This window comes from Gymnoscopelus microlampas (assembly GCF_963454915.1).
Source record: "Gymnoscopelus microlampas genome assembly, chromosome: 6".
NCBI classification, from domain to species: domain Eukaryota; kingdom Metazoa; phylum Chordata; class Actinopteri; order Myctophiformes; family Myctophidae; genus Gymnoscopelus; species Gymnoscopelus microlampas.
Genome location: NC_139943.1, coordinates 20,202,920 through 20,221,762, shown reverse-complemented (window position 1 = coordinate 20,221,762; position 18,843 = coordinate 20,202,920). Strand labels below are relative to the sequence as shown.

General features: G+C 41.3%; 1 protein-coding gene across 1 annotated transcript in view; it reads right to left on the bottom strand.

The window, feature by feature from the left end:
- Positions 1-459: 459 nt before the first annotated feature.
- cfdp1 (craniofacial development protein 1) overlaps positions 460-18,843 on the bottom strand; it is a 29,211-nt gene continuing 10,827 nt past the window's right edge. The window contains exons 6-7 of the mRNA XM_084059968.1: positions 4,527-4,685; positions 460-1,224 (exon numbers count right to left, since the gene is read on the bottom strand). Of these exons, the coding sequence (XP_083916094.1) occupies positions 1,131-1,224; positions 4,527-4,685 (253 nt within the window). The 3' untranslated portion in view covers positions 460-1,130. The remainder of the gene's footprint in view (positions 1,225-4,526; positions 4,686-18,843) is intronic.

Sequence of the window (18,843 nt, the reverse complement as noted above, 5' to 3'; positions counted from 1 at the left end):
GTTCCATATACAGAACCACTAATGCATGAAAACTTGGCTTATGAGATTCAGCACCTTTCTCATACAATCACCCTAGCAAAAAAGGGGGGGAAAATAGAGAAAAAAAGAGAGATGAGAAGTGAGGATATTTTAAGAAGCAACATTATACCAGATAACGTCATGATATGACTGGGAAATTTTAACAAAATTATAGACTATGAAACTTTCAGGCAAAAAGGGTGTTGGGAAGGGAGAAAAACTGCAAGTATAATGTTTAGAATGATCAATTTGATCACCATAAAACACCCACAGAAAAAATGACTTTGGAGCTCGACCTACGCAAACCAAAAAAACGTGATGAGCATAGACATAAACCAATTATCCACTACAGCCACAGTCACAACAAATTACAGGACAAACCATTCTTTTCAGGCAACAAAACAAGTCATAACTCAACAATCTCAGCTAAAAGTATCAGTACGTGTTTATTAAACATTTGTAGACATGAACAAATCAGGATGCTAGGACAAATAACCTTGTTTGCCTCTTTCTGACTTTCAGGGTCAAACATTCTGGATTTGACTGTGTACTCCCTCACCGAAAAGAGTAAATGTACAAGCTCACATCATGTCACGATCCGATGCGTTGTGAGCTCTGAGATCGGCTATTTTTGATGTGCGATACTGTCTTATACGAAGTATAAATCAGGTGGAAATGTTTTTAAAAAATGAAACAGCTTCCCCTCTCTCTGGCTATGAATTGTCCCCAAAACATAATGCCAAAATAACCAAATAGTACACTTGGCTATCATTTATTTACACACACATCCGCACAAAATTGCACAACCTCAAACTACATGTACCGTGTCCTGAAATAGACAAGACCCCCATAGTGTGTTGATGTGTGTGTGTGCTTGAGCTAACATAACATTACAGAGGAAAAAACCTACTCTGTCATTAGAGAGAGAGAAGCGGGGGTAAAGAGACAAGAAAGATCAGAGAGTGAGAAAGAACGAGAGAGAGAGATATACTGTACAGGAAGTCAAAACAAGCTGTTCAAATCAGTTGTGGAGTCAGGGAAGATTCCTGTGAGTGTGCGTGTGTTGGTGTGTGAGGGGGATAGAGAGCTCTGTTAGTCTTTTTGTTATTGTTTCATGTTGGTTTCATGTTGGTGAGCCTCACAGCTTTCTCCCGCTCAAACTGTCGGTGGTCAACGCGCTCCAAGAAGTTCTTACGTTCCACGTACCTAAAAGTGCACACACGCAAACGCACACACACGCGCAAAAGAGGCAGGTTAGAGCATTATCATCAAGTAAACACAACAGATACAAACTGAGCCAGAGATCTGTGTGCAGGCACTGGCCAGCATGGTACATCGACATGAACACACACTTTTTCCCACCACAAACAGGCAAATCCCTGCTGTTCCCACTTCAACACAGGAAGTAGTTACACAACTTTTCCTGTACACACAGAGAGAAAGAGAGAGGAGAGAGAGAGAGAGAGAGAGAGAGAGAGAGAGAAAGAGAGAGAGCAAAAGCCAGTGTGTGTTGGGGTTTCTATTCTGTCTGTGTTTGTAACCTGGGCCAGTGTCCCTCAGCTCTGTCTTTAGTTATCACATGATAACACTGTGGGTTTTGGGGAAACAGGAGCACCGGAGTAATGGGCAGTCAACGGTGTGATGACATACTTTTTGGTATTTTCGTGACCAGAGAAGGGCGGAGTAACCGCAGCACAGTGGTGAGATGGGTTGGATTAGGCTGAATATGTTATCAGTGGGGTTTTTAGGGGCTAGTGTTGAAATAACCAATTAAGTATCCTGTTTTCCTTCCCTTTCAAAGGAGTGCACTCTGTGCCATGGCACTCGGCCAGTTTCGTTATGAAAGCTCTAGGGCGAGTGGCGAGGGGAGCGTGTCTATGATCCCTCAGCCGTATGTTCCCTCATGCTTTAGTCGCCATCTTTCCAGTGGGACGTGAACCTCTGCGTCCACATGCTAACGTTGAAGGTACCCTTTGTCGAATCACTGTGGACACGAACCAAGTGTGATTTCCAAATAGATCATAACTCATTCCCACAACAAATCAGTTGTATACGTACAACTTTCACCAAAATGTAGGCAGCAGAAACATTTATATGCGTAGTACGGTAATTGCAGTTCATTACTCTTCTTTTCTCATGAACTGTAAAACGAAGTATCTCCGCCAGAAATTAAGTTTTCACACCTGTCCGTCGCTTATTGCTTATTTGACGCCAAACTGGGAACACACCATCTTCAGATTGTCCTCCGCAGTGTGAAAAAGGAAAAATCTTTAAAAAACTTTAAGTGCTCATGTAATATTAGCATTCACAGTAGTCACGTTTTCTTTTCTCGCCCAAATATGTAAATGAGGATATGAAAACCTAAAATAGGTTGTCCTAGGGTTATATGGGGTTTGAACTATAAAAATTGAGACCACAGGGCACTTATGGAGCAAATCTAGAACTTGATCCCTTTGGCTCAGTCTCTCCTCTCATCCCTCTGCTACCTCCCTCCTTTATCTGTCCTTCCACCAATCACACTTTTCTGTCTTGATTGTTTTTATACTTAAATGGGTCTTTTTGTTTTATTGCATGTCTGTTTTGTATTTGCTTTTCTTCAGAACCCCAGGAAGACTGCAGCCTCATTCATGTATCTCTTATGGGGATCCTTTAATAAACATAATAAACCTTATAATTACCTCCAGACAACAATTAAGATTAAATTCGCCACAAACAAACACCATCCCACTCTCCAATCTTTTCATCCTTTCTTCCTCTGTCCATACCTTTTCACTCACACCTCCACAAATCAGTGCACATAGTTACCTAAAAGCCTTTTCTCGCCCATCAACCCTCCTCCATGCTTTAAAAGACATTAGTTTAAATCATTCGTTGTCAAAGACGATGATATTTTAGACAAAATGCTTTGGAGCTGCTTTGTCTAGCGTAACATTCTCACAGGCGGTGGTAGATTGCCATTTCGATCACTTTACTTGGCAGCATTTAAAAAGGAAAACAGACCTTTTACAAATGCTCATGCAGTGGATTTTTCCCTTTCCTCCCTTCTTCCCAGTCCGTCTCACCCCTCCTTCCCTGACTCCAACCACCATTCTTCAACCAATTCCATCTTCCTTAGCTCTCCTTCAGTTATTTTCTTTCCTGCCTGGCTCTTTTCTTTGAGCCAAACCTTAAATGAAAGGACTTAACTAATTTAGCCTCTTGTCTATGAATTCTTTTTCCTCTCCGTTACACCACTATTTCACCAAAACGTCCCCTCCCTTCATCCATCCCTCCTTTCCTTCCCAGATGAGCGTCACTAAATGGCGGAGCCGACATTAATTTCGCCTCGTACTGTCTGTCTTGCATCCCGCTCTTTCTCTCTCCCTAGATAGACAAACATGAAGTAGATATTTAGCCTGTCCTCCAGTCTGTAACTTGTAAAAACCATGGCCACCCTCTAATTCAACGGCTATATCTGATTGCTCTCTCCACTGTCTGTGGTGTGTGTGTGTGTGTGTGTGTGTGTGTGTGTGTGTGTGTGTGTGTGTGTGTGTGTGTGTGTGTGTGTGTGAGAGAAAAACGTGAGAGAGATGTGACTATATCTGTGCATAATACCACAAGTGTGCGTGCGTGCGTGTGTTTTTGAACTGAGTAAATGAGAGATGCAGAAAAAAAGAGATATGTTATGTGCTCATTTCCATGCGACACCATAGCACGTCATGTATGACAGCATGTCTGCCGGGTTATCTCCGTGTCTGTGACTGCATGATGTACGTGCACTTAAGCGTCACGGAACCTATTTTTGTGCAAGTGTTATTGCGTGTCTATACAAGTGAGCGACTTTGCGTGACTTTGAGATAGTGTGTGTGTGTGTGTGTGTGTGTGTATATTGTTGCCAGTTAATGGGCTGAGTGTGCGGCCTTGAGTTGCCCCTGGTAACCGAATGATGATGTCATGGTTAATTAGCATCCTCAGGAGAGGGTGAAATTATTCTCCTCTCTCCCCTCCATCTCTCTGTCTGTCCTCTTCTTCTCTCTTTCCTCCCCTCTCTCTCTCTCTCTCTCATCACTCAGTTTACCTCTTTCTCCTTAAATCCCTGTCACCTCTGTCCCTGGTTATTATTTTTCCCCTTTCCTCTCCTCCTCCCCCTCTATCTATCCATCCTAAAGTTACCCTCCTCTTTTTCCTCCACCTCCCTCCCCCACTTCTCATTTTCCAGCATTACGAACAGGTTTGAAATCCTCCTCCCCATCTACTCTTCTAAATCCCTCTATCCCTCTTCCCACTTCTCTGTCACCCGCTCTCAGCAGGAGGATAAATGACAACTAACTCTCTTCTCCTGTTCTCCTCTCCACCCCCCGCCCTCCTTATCTTCATTTCTCTTTTGCCTGTATTACCCCTCTCCAGCGGCACTCACCGCCTCCCCACCTCCCAATGCTTGGATCCATGTTCCACTCTGATCTTTCTCTCTCTTCTTACCCATGTGCTGTCTGTCTGCCTTGCATTTGTCCTCTCTCCGTTTTTCTTACCCATCTTTCCCTCTGTTGTGAATGGCCAGCTCGTCTGTGATGCCCTCCTCTGATTTAAAAGCGTCCCAGTCCATTTTAGACTTCTCCAGCGTACTCATCTTCTGTTTCTTGCCCCCAAGGCGGTTCAGGAGGCTGGACATCCCCGCTGGACGCTTGACACTGAAACCAAAAGGAAAAGGAACAATCACTGAAACAGTGCATGTGTGCGTGTGCGTCTGCTGGGGGTTGGGGAGGTGAAGGCTGAGAAAACTAGACACACTTGCCCTCGGTGCATAGTTTCCAGTTCCTCATGATTCTCCGAGGCCACGACAACAGCTGAATTTCCCATGAAGAAAACCCCCAGGCATTATCCTCATGGTAAAGATTAAAACACCAGTATTCGCTCTATGATCACGTTATGTGGCAGTGGTGGTGGGGTTTGATTCCATGTTTACCTCTGTTATGGTTCAAGGTAATGCCCTGGTTTCATTGCTGCCTGGTGCTGGTCACAGTGTTCTAGCTGGACAATACACTACTAGCATAGGCCTCATTCCCATGACGTCATGAGTCATGACAACAAAAGCCTGCACTCATCCCCCATACAGATAACGACATGAATGAATGGAGTTTCAAATGGTAAGAAATACTACACGTACTCTTGACACTGAAGCAGAATTGTACATAGGCGATTATCATTACCTTTGTTTACATGCTTTTTACATTAACGTATAATACTGGTCCTTTCCACTTGACTACTCGTAGTTTTGTCCATATATCATTATCGGACGAATATGAACACAGATTGTTGTAATTGAAAACAACAGTTTTCTAGCCACTAGTATGGTCCAAATTAATCAATATGGCTATTTTGTTAACATTTTCAAGATTCTCAAGTGGGCCCTGATCCAGAAAAGGTTGAGAACCACTGATCTACACAGAGGTGCTGCCACAGCGTTTGTTATTAAAACATTATGGTTCTCTACCTGTAATTGTCTGGATTTATTCTGATTTGCTTTTTCTTCTGCATGTTCTGTGACGGTGGTAGCAGTTTTTTCCTCGCTCTGGTGGCTGAGCTGACCGGTGCTGACGAAATCAAAGGCCAACACTTGAATGCAATAACAGGGCCTTACTGATCCCAAGTTACCGTGAAAATGCAGTTTGCCACACCACACTGCCACGTATTCAAAAATATGGAAGAGATCAGAGAGGACGTTTCAGCATTTTAGAGTCAAACAGCCCAGGCATGTCAGAAACCAGCGTTTCCTTTTCCACGGTACCATAATACCATTTTAGACATTATACAGTTGAAAGATGAAGACATGGAGAGCAGGGTGATGGGTGACAAATATTATGTGCCATAACTCAAACCTATTGTGTTAAAGGTACACAATGAAAGAGACACGGTGAATTCTAGAGTATTGTGATGCAAACGGCATGCGCAGCACTAAACAGGCCATCTGCAACATGCAGAAGCTGACTTTCACACACAATTGTACCTCAAGGTGTTACCACCAGCAACACAAAGATGGATTAGGTTAACCTATTTAGACCTGAGGCCGGCCAAAAAATGCTTTCTAAATCCTAACAGTTTTCTGAAAAACTATATAGCAAAATCTAAAATGACACAAATACTGTGTGATTATTCTATGGATTATCTTTTTTGATTAATCGAATATATATATATATATTTGTTTTAATTATATATCAATGAATCGGCTAAATCAATTTGTCTGATTAAACACTATTTTATACTTTGTCATGCACAAAATAGCTGATCTACAAGCTCACAACACACACAACCAGTTGTGAGCTTGTAGATCAGCTTTGTTTATTTGAAAAACATTAATAATAATAATAATAATCCCCCCCCCCCACAAAAAGAAAGACAATTATTATCATTTTGGGTGCCATGTCATCTGCTGGTGTTGATGCACTATGTTTGATCAAGTCCTGAATTAACACAGCCATCTACCAGGAGATTTTAGAGCACTTTTTGCTTCTGTACGTTGACAAGCTTTATGGAGATGCTGATTTCCTTTTCCAGCAGAACTTGGCACCTGCCTACAGTGCCAAAACTACTAGTAACTGGTGTACGGACCATGATATTACTGTGCTTGACTGACAAGCCAACTGGCCTGACCTGAACCCCATGGATAATCTGAGTTGTATTGTCAAGAGGAAGATGAGACACACCAGACCCAACCACATAGATGAGCTTAAGGCCACTAAGAATTCTTTTTGTATTATAAATACTTCCTTTGAGTGGTCTCATGTCTCTATATAAAATGACACAGATGCTGTCCTGGTTTTAATGGGTTACTATACGATTTTTTAAAAAAGCATGAAAAGTTATAATATGGAGATAAGAGGTTTCTGCTCGACAGCAACAATATGCAAAGTACACTCCTATGAAAGATGTGTGCATTGTCAGATCGTAAGTCACATACACAAGACTAACAGTAGCTTTACTTTGCCAAAGCACCAGCAACGATAGTGTTGATGTTTTTCTGAAATGCATTCAGTGTCAGAATCCAAGCAAGACGAGTGGGTAGGGAAACAGGAAGTGTCATAGACAAAAAGAAAATCAGAGGCATGTCAGTAAAGAGGATATGAATACGTGTATGTGTTGACATTGGTGTCTATCTATATTGTTTTCTTGGAAATCTACAGAGCCACACACATAAGCACCCACACCCTTCCTTTAGTACACACACACACACACAGTCGCATCCCATCTTGTGAAATATTTGGTTAATGATCCTGCTTATGTGGTGTTCTACTCCATTGGTTGGTACAACACGGTTCTTCTAACGCAATGTGCCATTTTACACACACACACACACACACACACACACACACACACACACACACACACACACACACACACACACACACACACACACACACACACACACACACACACACACACACACACACACACACACACACACACACACACACACACACACACACACAACGATGAAGAAAAGGGACAACTTTGCAGTTTCTTTGTCTGAATTGCCTCAGAGCAAGCTCTAGGCACAACGTATATAGAAGCGTGTAGATGTTTTATGCCATGTAGAAGTTTTATGTTATATTTCCACAACAGAAGAATAAAACTATTTTTTTTTTACATTTGTAAGAAACAGTGATATATCCACATATACTGTAACGGCTACAGTTTTTTACTGCTCACTGACAGATATCTGTCAATGAGCAGTAAAAAAGACACTCAAATATTCATAAAGCGAATGCACACAACCAGGCACTCAGGCATTCAGATGTGGAATGAGCTTTTCAAATATGCAAACATGATGACACAGTCACACGCTAAATGCGTGACCTATAGAAGTGATTCTCAACCTTTTTAATTTAGAATTTTATCTCTGTACACTGTAAAATGCTCAGTGTTCATTTGATTCTGAGAGCGTATCGGTCTATTTGGTTACATTTGTTCTGTTGACGTTCAGAGTAACCGACCCCTAAGGGTGAATTTGGTCCCTAACAATCATTCCCCCTGGAACCCCTTTAAGGACCCCTGGGGGTCTCCGGACCCCGCATTGGGAGCCAGTGACCTATAGCGTGTAAATCCCAGGGTTGTGTGCAGCCCTCTGCCAGCTGTGAAACCAATGTTGTTCCCACGACAGTGAAGACTAAACAGAGAGCAGGAGAGGCTTAGAAAGCAAGAGAGAGAGAGAGAGAGAGACAGACACACAGAGAGAGAAACAGATGGAAGCTAGATAAGAGATATCAAATCGTTGCTGTTGGGAGGGAAACCTTGTATGTCCAAAACCGTTCCTTTTTTATTACTGTTTAAAAAAAATCATAGTGAAAATAGCCGATCTACAAACACACAACGCGTTGCATAGCGATGCGTTGGCGTTGTGAGCTTGTAGATTTGCTATTTTCACAACTTTTGTGCGACACTCTTGTATGATGAAGTAGGGTATTCATTTACGAAAAAAAAGAAAAAGTTGAAACACAGAGATACAGGGTTTCTGCCCGATGGCAACGAAATCATTGTGATATGCGGAGAAGGAAAACTGGAAAGGGGGGGGGTGTTAAAAGTTGCAGAGAGAGAAAAACATGTAGCAAACAGCTCCCAAACAGCCCCCACTGAACGCTAACAAGACTATTCACTGCAGTTTATTTGCATGTTTAGGTCTCCCATGTCTTGTCAACACACGCACACACACACACACACACACACACAGCGTATTATAAACAATGATGTGGTAAACGGAGACAGATAAACATACAGTCAAAGAAATCAAGGGCAACATCAAGTAGAGTTAAATGGTCTTGAACAAAGACCAGCCTGTTACATAAACACTATTATCTATTAGAGGCCTGCTAAGGACAACTGCTGGATTATTCTTTACTTTTTTTCACACCGTGGATAGATTGTATTCTGCATTTTAACCTTTATTTAACCAGGAGTAAAAATCCCACTGAGATTAAAAATCACTTATATAAGGGAGCCACTTATGACATTGGACTGTGTGTATGTCTGTATATACACACACAAACACAGAACACACACACACACACACACACACACACACACACACACACACACTCTATAGGTTGTATATTAGGCTAAATATAGTAAACTCTTTACAATTGATAAATCATGTACAGTATTCCTCATTTATCCACTGACTGACTGCATATTTCTAATCCCTGTACGTTACTGCCTGTTTAATCCCTTCTTATTATTTTGTCTTTAAGCTTTGGTGCATCTCTCTACTAATATCAGTGTGTTTCATACTGTGGTGCTGCTATGACAACTGAATTTCCCTCAGGGGATCAATTAAGTTCTATCTATCTATCTATTGGAGGAAACAGCTTCCACTGCCACTACTTCACCCATCTTTTTCTTTCGTTCACTCTTCTATTTGTAGAAGACATGTCCCTACCTTGCCCCAACCTTTCACAGGTCCAAAGGAGAGACTCAAGATACTGTAGTGCCAATGTGTGTGCACGAGCGTGGGCACGTACGTGCATGCGTTTTTCAGAACTTCTAACGTTTGGCCAAATATTCCCCATCCTCACAGCTTTTGATCATCAAAGCTGGAGATAATGAACGCAGCCAAGGACCAGGTGTCCTCTATGAAATTTGATTTTAATTGAGCACTTGTAAAAGGCGTTGTACACATGTATATATATTGAAATTTCAACATATTTATGGCAAAATAGCTTCTTTTTTTTACAAGTACACTCACTCTTGTAAGTAAAATCAACACTGAGGATTTTACGGTGTAGCACAAATGGCCATTAAAGCAAAGTGCTGACACGTTCGGTGAGACCTGCAGGCATACAAATGTAATGACGCACATTAGGTAACATGAGATGTGGAGGAAAATGTGCCCCCTGCCCACCAACAATTATAACTCTATATATACAACTGGTTTAGGTGGTTGAATTGTGTTGTCCCAGTATGCTGGTTAAACTACAAGACCCCCCCCCCCCCCATACACACACACACACCTGAGTGTTCTTTCATACGGTGTCTGACTTGCTCTCACCTCCTGCTGGGTCTCGTGTTCTATATTTATACCCGAGAGCATCTCTGCGCCTCATCGTCTTTCTCTTTGCCAAAAGCCATCTGTCCTGAACACAATGTACTACTGAAATCACCTATATCCCATTAGTTCCTGCCCAAATTCATCTGAATGTTTTTGTACTGTGGCTATTAGTGTAAACTAGTTCTTTACCAATGAATAATGTCAATTTAATGAACAAAAGACTGGTTGGAAACATGGATAAATGTTCACATTTAAAACGTAGATTCATACACACATGCAAATACAAAGACATGCGTTTACAAAAATGTATGCATATGTACAGGCACATACACGATTTGTGAAAGCCACAAATGTAAGCCATATAACTTATATGATACAAGAGGAAAGAGAGGCAATGAGAACGAAATGGAGCAGCATTTCAGAACTATGTGTGGGTGTGTGTGTAACAAGCAGGGAAAAAGTTAAATGTCCCTGTGGCATGTAAAGTATGTTATCTAGCGAATGAGACACCCATGTTTCATCTGCTGCACCAGTCCAAGACAGACAGACAGACAGACAGACAGACAGACAGACAGACAGACAGACAGACACATTGACTGAGTAAGGGAGACTGTTTCCCAAAAATGGAATTCTATCAATCAATGGAATTTTTGATTTATACATTTTTGTGTGATTATTGGGATCAAGCACTTGAATTTGAGGTTGCTTTTCTCAAAGGTTAATCTCTCTTTTATATTTATTCAGAAGTTTTGCCTACACACGTCATGTACGATATTGTCGTTTAGTTATTTCACATCTTCTTGTGATTATCTGTTTTGCAAAGAAAACCATTTCTCCCACTTCTTTACATCTCTGAACGTGTAACTGCTGCACCTTGTCACATTGTTGCAGATGGAGACTAGAAGTTGCAATCGAATTGATTATGTTTAGAGGTCTTCTGGGGTCATTTTTTGAGTTTGTGAAAATTACAAATTGGCGAAAAACAAAAGAATACACACACACAGCCTGCATTCCATCTCCCTCACTCATATTTTTGAGAAGCAATCTACTTAAAATGACATATAATAGATCCAGCACTCGTTTTCACTCTTTCTTGTTGTGCGATGAAGTATATACTGTGTCAGGCTCAACTGTGATCGACCACAATGATTGTCCAAAATCATTGCACTTTAAAGACTCACTTATAGACAAGACATTGAGGTGATTGGGCAATGTGGCAAGTGCACAGTAAAATCTGTGTTCATTTAAGTCTGAGAGTGTACAAATAGACCCATGGGGTCCATTATTACACTCTCAGTCAGAGTAAATTCACATTCAGGATTTTACGGTGTATATTTGTGCAGATTCCTGCAATTACAACATTTTGTAGGGCCAATTGATGTGTAATATGACTCCATATTTAACCACTTAAACCCCAAAGTTGGTAGAGCGGAGTACCTCAGGGCTCTATACCGTGTATTTGCTGTTTTCGCTCCACATTAAATATCTTCACAGAAAATAGCAGATCAAGAAGCTCGCAACGCATTGTTGAACCATATAAGCGTCCCTATTCTGTGCATGTCATAATATGCAACAATAGATCAAATATTTGGCCATAATAGATGAACATTTGGTGGAAAACAGGTTCAAATTCAGCAAAAATAGCAGATCTACAAGCTCACAGGGCGTCGCATTCGGCCAATTTTGCTGTTTGCCATACTATACAACACCACAAAGTATATAGGGTTGGTAAATGGTTAAAGCTCTCTTCTTTCTGTCCGTGCCTTTCTTTTTTATGCCGCATTCATTCTTCTGCTATTCTTTTCCCCTGTGGGATTGAAGCCTTCTCCTTCTGTCTCCTCTTCCTCTCCTCCCTGCTGTCTGGACCTTTCAGCTAATTCTTTCTCACACAGCCAAGCCAGCTGGTTAAGTGTTCCTGTTTAACTGTGTAACTGATATGGCACTACCAACCATCCTCTGCATGTGCGTGTGCGTGTGCGTGTGCGTGTGTGTGTGTGTGTGTTCATACATGTCATCATAGCCACAGAAATCTGGAGCCCTTCCACTCTTTCTGGGGACACTGTAATACACACAATCATCCAAACACGCGTGCACACACGCACATGCACAAACACAGCTGCTCAACCTTCTCATTGAATGGACCAGTACTTCCTTCCTGTCTGAATAGACCAATCAGTTCAAACTGAGCTACTGACCAACACAGAATGGTACATAATGCCAATACCAGCTGAATCTGAATGCATCTCAGACACAGCATGCGGTAAATATCATATTTAACAGAGAAATAAAATGCCCTCTTTATTCATGTATTTAACAGCTCCTAACAGTAAAGCAGCCCAGGCTGCCTCAAAAAAAGGCATTTGTGACTAGGGTTGGGATCCTTTAGGGTTTTAACGATTCCAGTTCCTTAACGGTCCGATTCCTTAACGGTTCCCTTTAACGATTCCTATATATAAAACAAAAAAAATCTATATCATTTTGGCCTTCATTAACATTTTTGATGAACTGAAATTTAAGCATACACACAGTATGGTGTTCAAAGTGAGGTTCAGGGACCCTCTGGGTTACTTGAGGGGGTTCCAAGTGGATCCTTACACGTCTAACTCTGAGAGAGTACAAATGGAACCAAATGGACTCCCACATTTGTACACGCTCAGAGTTATGGTGGTCCCTAAAAAGTGTGAGAACCACCAGTATTATTGTAATTGTATAGCAGAAGTGATAAACCGGTTTCGGAAACGGTTCCAAATGTGATGGAACCGATTCTAGTTCCTCAGTGTTGGAACTTGGAACCAGTTCCTCCGGTTCTGGATCCCAACTCTATGTAGTACCATACACAGGTTTTAGGTTTGTTTTACTTTAACACAGTCACTGCTGGGAATTAATTAATTAATACATTCGCCACTGCCAGGGTTTTTACTAATCTTTCGAGACGCACAACATTTTTTTTCAAAGAACATGTAAACATCAGATGTCTCGGTCTCGTTACAAAAAAAATGTAACCTCGATCTTCCGTTCTTTAGTTATCGGCAGTTGAATATTGCTTGTTTTCACCGAAAACGCAATCTGGGAAAATAAATCAGAGTATCATTGTAGACACCCTATTCTATATTATACAACTGGTCAGGCAGTAAACATCTTAGTCTAATTGTTGACTGTCCATAGCACCCTTGAGGATTGTACCTGGCATGAGGAGGACTCACCCGCATTCTCATGTCCATAATCACCGTAAATAACACCGTCTTAATCACAATTTCTTCAGATTTGTATTCATTTAAATGTGACTCATGTTTCTCTTTCAGGCTCGTTACCGCCTTGGCCTGGCAGGACTGCGATAAGCCAAATGCAACACTGGCTTTTTCTAACTCGATACCGCTTATAGCATTTAACCCATTCAATCCAGGAACGCATCGTGTCATTTTAGATTCTAGCTAATACCATTATCTTTGGCTTCTTTGGCTATTCAAAAATAGCAGATCTACAAGCTCATAGCGGGGCACCCACACAACAATGGTTTTTCAGAAAAATTAAGACATTTGTAAATAAATATATTCAAAGATTTGCACACTTTACAATTTTTCAAAAATAGCAGATCTACAAGCTCATAGCGCGGCACTCAGTGCCGAGCTATGAGCTTGTATATCTGCTATTTTTGAATAGCCAAATAAATCTAAAATGACGGATGCGTTCCCGGATTGAATGGGTTAACACCAAAGCTGAATGAAATCACACAAACCCCTCTATGCCAATTCACCCATCTTTTGTCCTTTCATCCTTCCTCACCTCCGTCCCCATCTCCCGTTCACACATTCAATTTCTCCATTCCAACCCTGTTTTGGGCATGTCTTTTTCTTCCCAAAATAGCATATCTACAAGCTTATGTGAACTCGCAGATCGATTTTCGGCATTCATGGCACTATGAAACACAGGGCTTGAAGAGCCATACTAGCATTTTTGACATGCAGTTCCTTTGTCAAACTTAATTTGACACGATTTATCCTTTTTCCATTATTGAAATATATCAGCCTCTTCATGAGTGTTATTCAAGACTGATGCCTCTCAAAACATACCCTCATTCTTCAACACCTCGAAATAACGCAAAATTTACCACATTCCACCAAAAATGCTGCTCTGAGTCTGATGTTGGTGTTCTCACTTATATTTTGTAATTTAGGTCCATTGTGCCATAAGCATACGTCCCCTCCCAGTCCCATGCATATTAATATACCGTCCATGCATATGGGACTTACTTATGGCACAATCTATCTAAATTTCCTCTTGTGTGTGAGTGTGTGTGTGTGTGTGTGTGTGTGTGTGTGTGTGTGTGTGTGTGTGTGTGTGTGTGTGTGTGTGTGTGTGTGTGTGTGTGTGTGTGTGTGTGTGTGTGTGTGTCTCTGACTGACTTTAAGGGAGGAAATTCAGGAACAAACTCTGAAAATGTGTATTTTTACACATCAACAGCAAAGTCTACAAAAGAAACAGCTGCTAGTTAGTTACAGTATAATATAAAAGAATAGAAATACACCCCCGAGACATAAAACTGAATTCTTGAATGTTATTTATATCATGGTGTTGGTCCAATAAATCTTTGTGAACTTGAGCGACACCGTCCATAACTTACAACTACCAGACCCAGTGATGTCATCCACTGACAGGCTTTTCATTCACAGTTATTTATAGCCATGCATGTACTATTAAATCTATTTTTAGAACCACGTCAGGCAGTATCGGTTACAATGGTCTCACAGACTCACACACGCACACATCTGGAAACTATCAAAGTGGAGTCAAGTGGACCCGGAAATATGCTGGTGGATGTGGACTACAAGTTCTCCAATTTTTCTCACGCCGTTCCAGACTATTTGCATGCACACAGTTTTCTAGGAGACAGATCGTATCCGAGTTAGCCACATGAACCCTAGTGGCCCTAAGCCCTATTCCGGGGGCATGCATTTGGTGAAAATAGCAGATCTACACGCTCACAGCAGGTCATATTGCTACGTGTTGTGAGCTTGTAGATTGTAGATGGCTGGACTGGCATTTACAGCAATCAGAGTTCGACTCTTCGACGCTTCAATTTATTAAATAATGAATAATAATAGTTGTCAGTAAATCTATGGCATTCAAATAACTGAACTTTAGATTGGCCAGGAGAACCTGATAAAAGGGTTGGGATCCTTTAGGATTTTAACGATTCCAGTTCCTTGACGATTCCCTATTAACAGTCCGATTCCTTAATGTTTCCCTATAACGATTCCTATACATATTCCTATATATATATATACACACAGTATATACCTAACAGGTTCTCAAAGTGAGGTACAAGGACCCTTACAGGTCTGTAACTTTCAGAGTTATGGTGGTCCTTGTAATTAAAAGGTTTGAGAACCACTGGTATCTGCATCCCGGTAAGTATTCTTAGAGAGAGTGAATGAGCTAGTAGAGCTAGTAGAGCGTCAACAAAAGAACATCTCTGTATTCAGTTTTATACTCTCCTTTTGTTCTAATCGGCACACTATCATTGTGTACCAAATGCAGTGTGCTGTATCGTTTAATCGGGCCAAAGCTTATTAATTCAATTTTGTTTATTCCCCAATTATAGCTAGCCAGATAAATATCCAAGACGCTTAAGATTCATTTTCAGGTCCATTACTCACCAAATGCTAAGAGTTAGAGTTATGTGAGCATGTTCCTCCTGCTGGTTTTCTTTCCCATTTTGTTTTTCAGCACAGATTATAATTTTCTCCCTCTCTCTTTATCTCTTGACATTTTAGCAACCACATAGACACGCACCATGAAACACACCATGCACAAGAAACACTGGTAATGTACAATTTAAATTGCTGAATGTTGCAGACTGTATGCACTCTGGAGTATGTTTGGAGCCAGCACATCTGCTGTGTATTCCTAAATGTCACGTACAGTATAGGGAAAAAAGTACTATTTCAGCTTATGTTATCTTATAGTCCATGCAGTATTTATAGGCCTATATAATTGACCATGAATTTGGTTTTATGTGTGAACATTTCACATATGCAATATCAGGTCATTTATTGATACAAATAAAATATTAGTTTCACCCTGCTCCAACACTCCAATTAAGTCTAAGTCTTTTGGGGCAGCCATAGCTGAGTGGGTAGAGACTAGGTCACCTGGTAATCAGGTCACTGGTTCGCCTCCCGGCCCGCCCATGTCTACCGACCGAAGTGTTCCTGAGCAAGACACTTAACTCCTAGCAACTACCCCTCCTGGTCATGACCATCTGAGCAGCTATATGAGCTAGGTGAAGCTGAAACTGAATTTCCCCTGCAGGATTAATAAAAATCTCCTCCCTTGTCAGTCTTCACACTATGTGCAGGCCCATGCTGGCCAACTGCATAAATAAAACTCCCAACTTCTCGAAATACTGCGCGGTGTAAATAAAAAAGGAAACCATAAAGCCGTCGCATTCTTAATTAAGGATTTGATTCCCAATCCAATGAATGAAGCTTTGAATCATTCAGCTCAGTCCTAGATGCAATACATCACGTACTGCATCTAGGGCATCCTCTTCCTTGAGTCAGGCTTAAGCCTGAGAGAATACCAATTTATATTGTATAAATTGAGCTTTAGTGATGTCCTCCTCCTGTCTTGCCTTTGTCAGTCTTCTATATCTTGCAAGCAATGTTAACATACACACAGTTATATAAAGAGGGAAGGAACAAATGCCTCCATGCTCCATAGTGTAGTGCGTGCATGCGCGTGTGCATGCGTGTGTGTGTGTGTGTGTGTGTGTGTGTGTGTGTGTGTGTGTGAGTCTGACTGAGTCATCTGAGTGAGTGATCAGGCTCAATGTCATGCTAGTAACCAGGAAGGTGTATGTATAATCAATTACCCATCAAGCAATCAGACCTCTGATCAATAACAGTTGAGTGCTCACAAAATCGGCCAAATTGCAGTGTGCTGCAGACCAAAACTGCATTGAATTGCATGCAAATTCCTGTGCCTCATTTCATTATAGCGCCGTCCCCTCAACTCGATTAATCAGACGGTTTGGCCTTGGTTGACCAAGACTGTTAGCTTATTAGTCATTTTATTCTCAACATTTGAATCTCCTGTATGATCATACAACTGAAAAGACTGGTCTGTAGTAGGTAAATAAATACAATTCACACACTGTTTGTGTAGATTTGTATAATATACATTTGTAACTCAGAGACTTCACTGTGATTTTACTCTGTACACACATACAGTACATTCATTCTCCTTTAAGAGGTGTGTGATGTCATTATTTTGACTTTTGTATAATCTCTGAGTTATATTAACATTGAGGATTTTACTGTGAACATATTCACATTCTCCACATGAACCCTAGCGTCCCTATCAGGCGCCAAGCATCCGGTTCTGGATTTGAAGCTAATAAGGAAGTCGTGAAAACGCTACAGTTCTCATTAATGGCATAGAGGGTGTCGTGATTTCCAGTGTCCTATTTTTTTCCTGCTAGTTGCAGAAAGAATTTCAAGCCATTAAACTCAATGGGTATTTTGTTTCCTTCCCTATTCTGGGGAAACATTCCACAAAGATTGGGGCAAAGATATTTAGAGTAGAGGGAAAAAAGGTAGGGTGCCTAGTATAGACCCCTGGGGGATTCCAGTCAACGAAGTATATACTGTACAGTACGATTTAAGGGGTTAAGTGGTAAGTGTTGTTCGTTCTTTAGATGACATGTCTTGGCAGAGCCAAAAGGTTATTGTTGTTCTTGCTGTCACAAGTAAAGCAGCTGTTGCTTTTCCAGTGAAAAAATAACAATGTTCCCAAAAACACTACAGGTCTCTGCATGATTGTTATGCAGGAAAACCTAACCGAGGTTGTTGCGTCACACGTGCATGGGGGTATGTTGTCAAGTTTACTGTGTTGGCGTAAATCAGACATTGGCTTTAACCCAACGGTGTGTGTCTCTCCGCAATCTCTACGTGTTTCTGTCTGTGTGCTGTGCACACATGCGTGCAAGTCATACGTGTGCTGTGCTGTGCATGAGAGACAAAGACGTAGCGATGTTTATGAACTTGACCAATGAGAGTAACGCTACCTCACCACAACAAAGTTGGTGTAACTAAGAGATTTGCTGGAATTTAAAATTTATTTTTTGCATGCACCGATTATCAACTACCAGGCTTCAGTTGAAGGGAGAAGCAAAGTGGCATATTGCAGTTCTCATACGCCGGACGGACAGCTTGTGCCCGATTGGCAAGTCCCACTCCATACCATCACAGACGCATATCCCATAGCCTGGAGGGACAGTGGGTCTGAAGTTAAACATTCACCGAAATAACATAGTTGCCGTTGATAGATTTGAAAAATATTCTGAATGTGAGTTCCTTGGCCTACTGGCAGAGTGCACACGAATGTTGACGCTGATCAATGTAGTAGTTTGCATGATTAGCCAAGGATAGAACACATACAGACAAACAAACAAACACACAGGGGCGAAAATATTATCTCTGTCCCTACATTTGGCCTCATGGAGAAAACAAAGATAAGTAGACTATGAAAAATGGCTTGTGTGAATACGTCAACAGAACAGAATTGTCTGCATTCAGCACACGCAGGGTGAGCAAACTGAAAGGGACAGAAAGAGAGAGAAGCAAGAAACTGCCCTACTCCTAAACTGTGAGGGAAGTTGAAATGAGGAGAGAGAAGCACAGAGAGTCGGAGGGAGGGAGAGCAAAAGCAGACAGGAAAATGAGGACAAGAGAGGTGGACTGGGGATAAGAGAGAGAGAGAGAGGGAAGACGGCAAACACAGAGGGTAAAAAACTGGAGAGTTTGAAG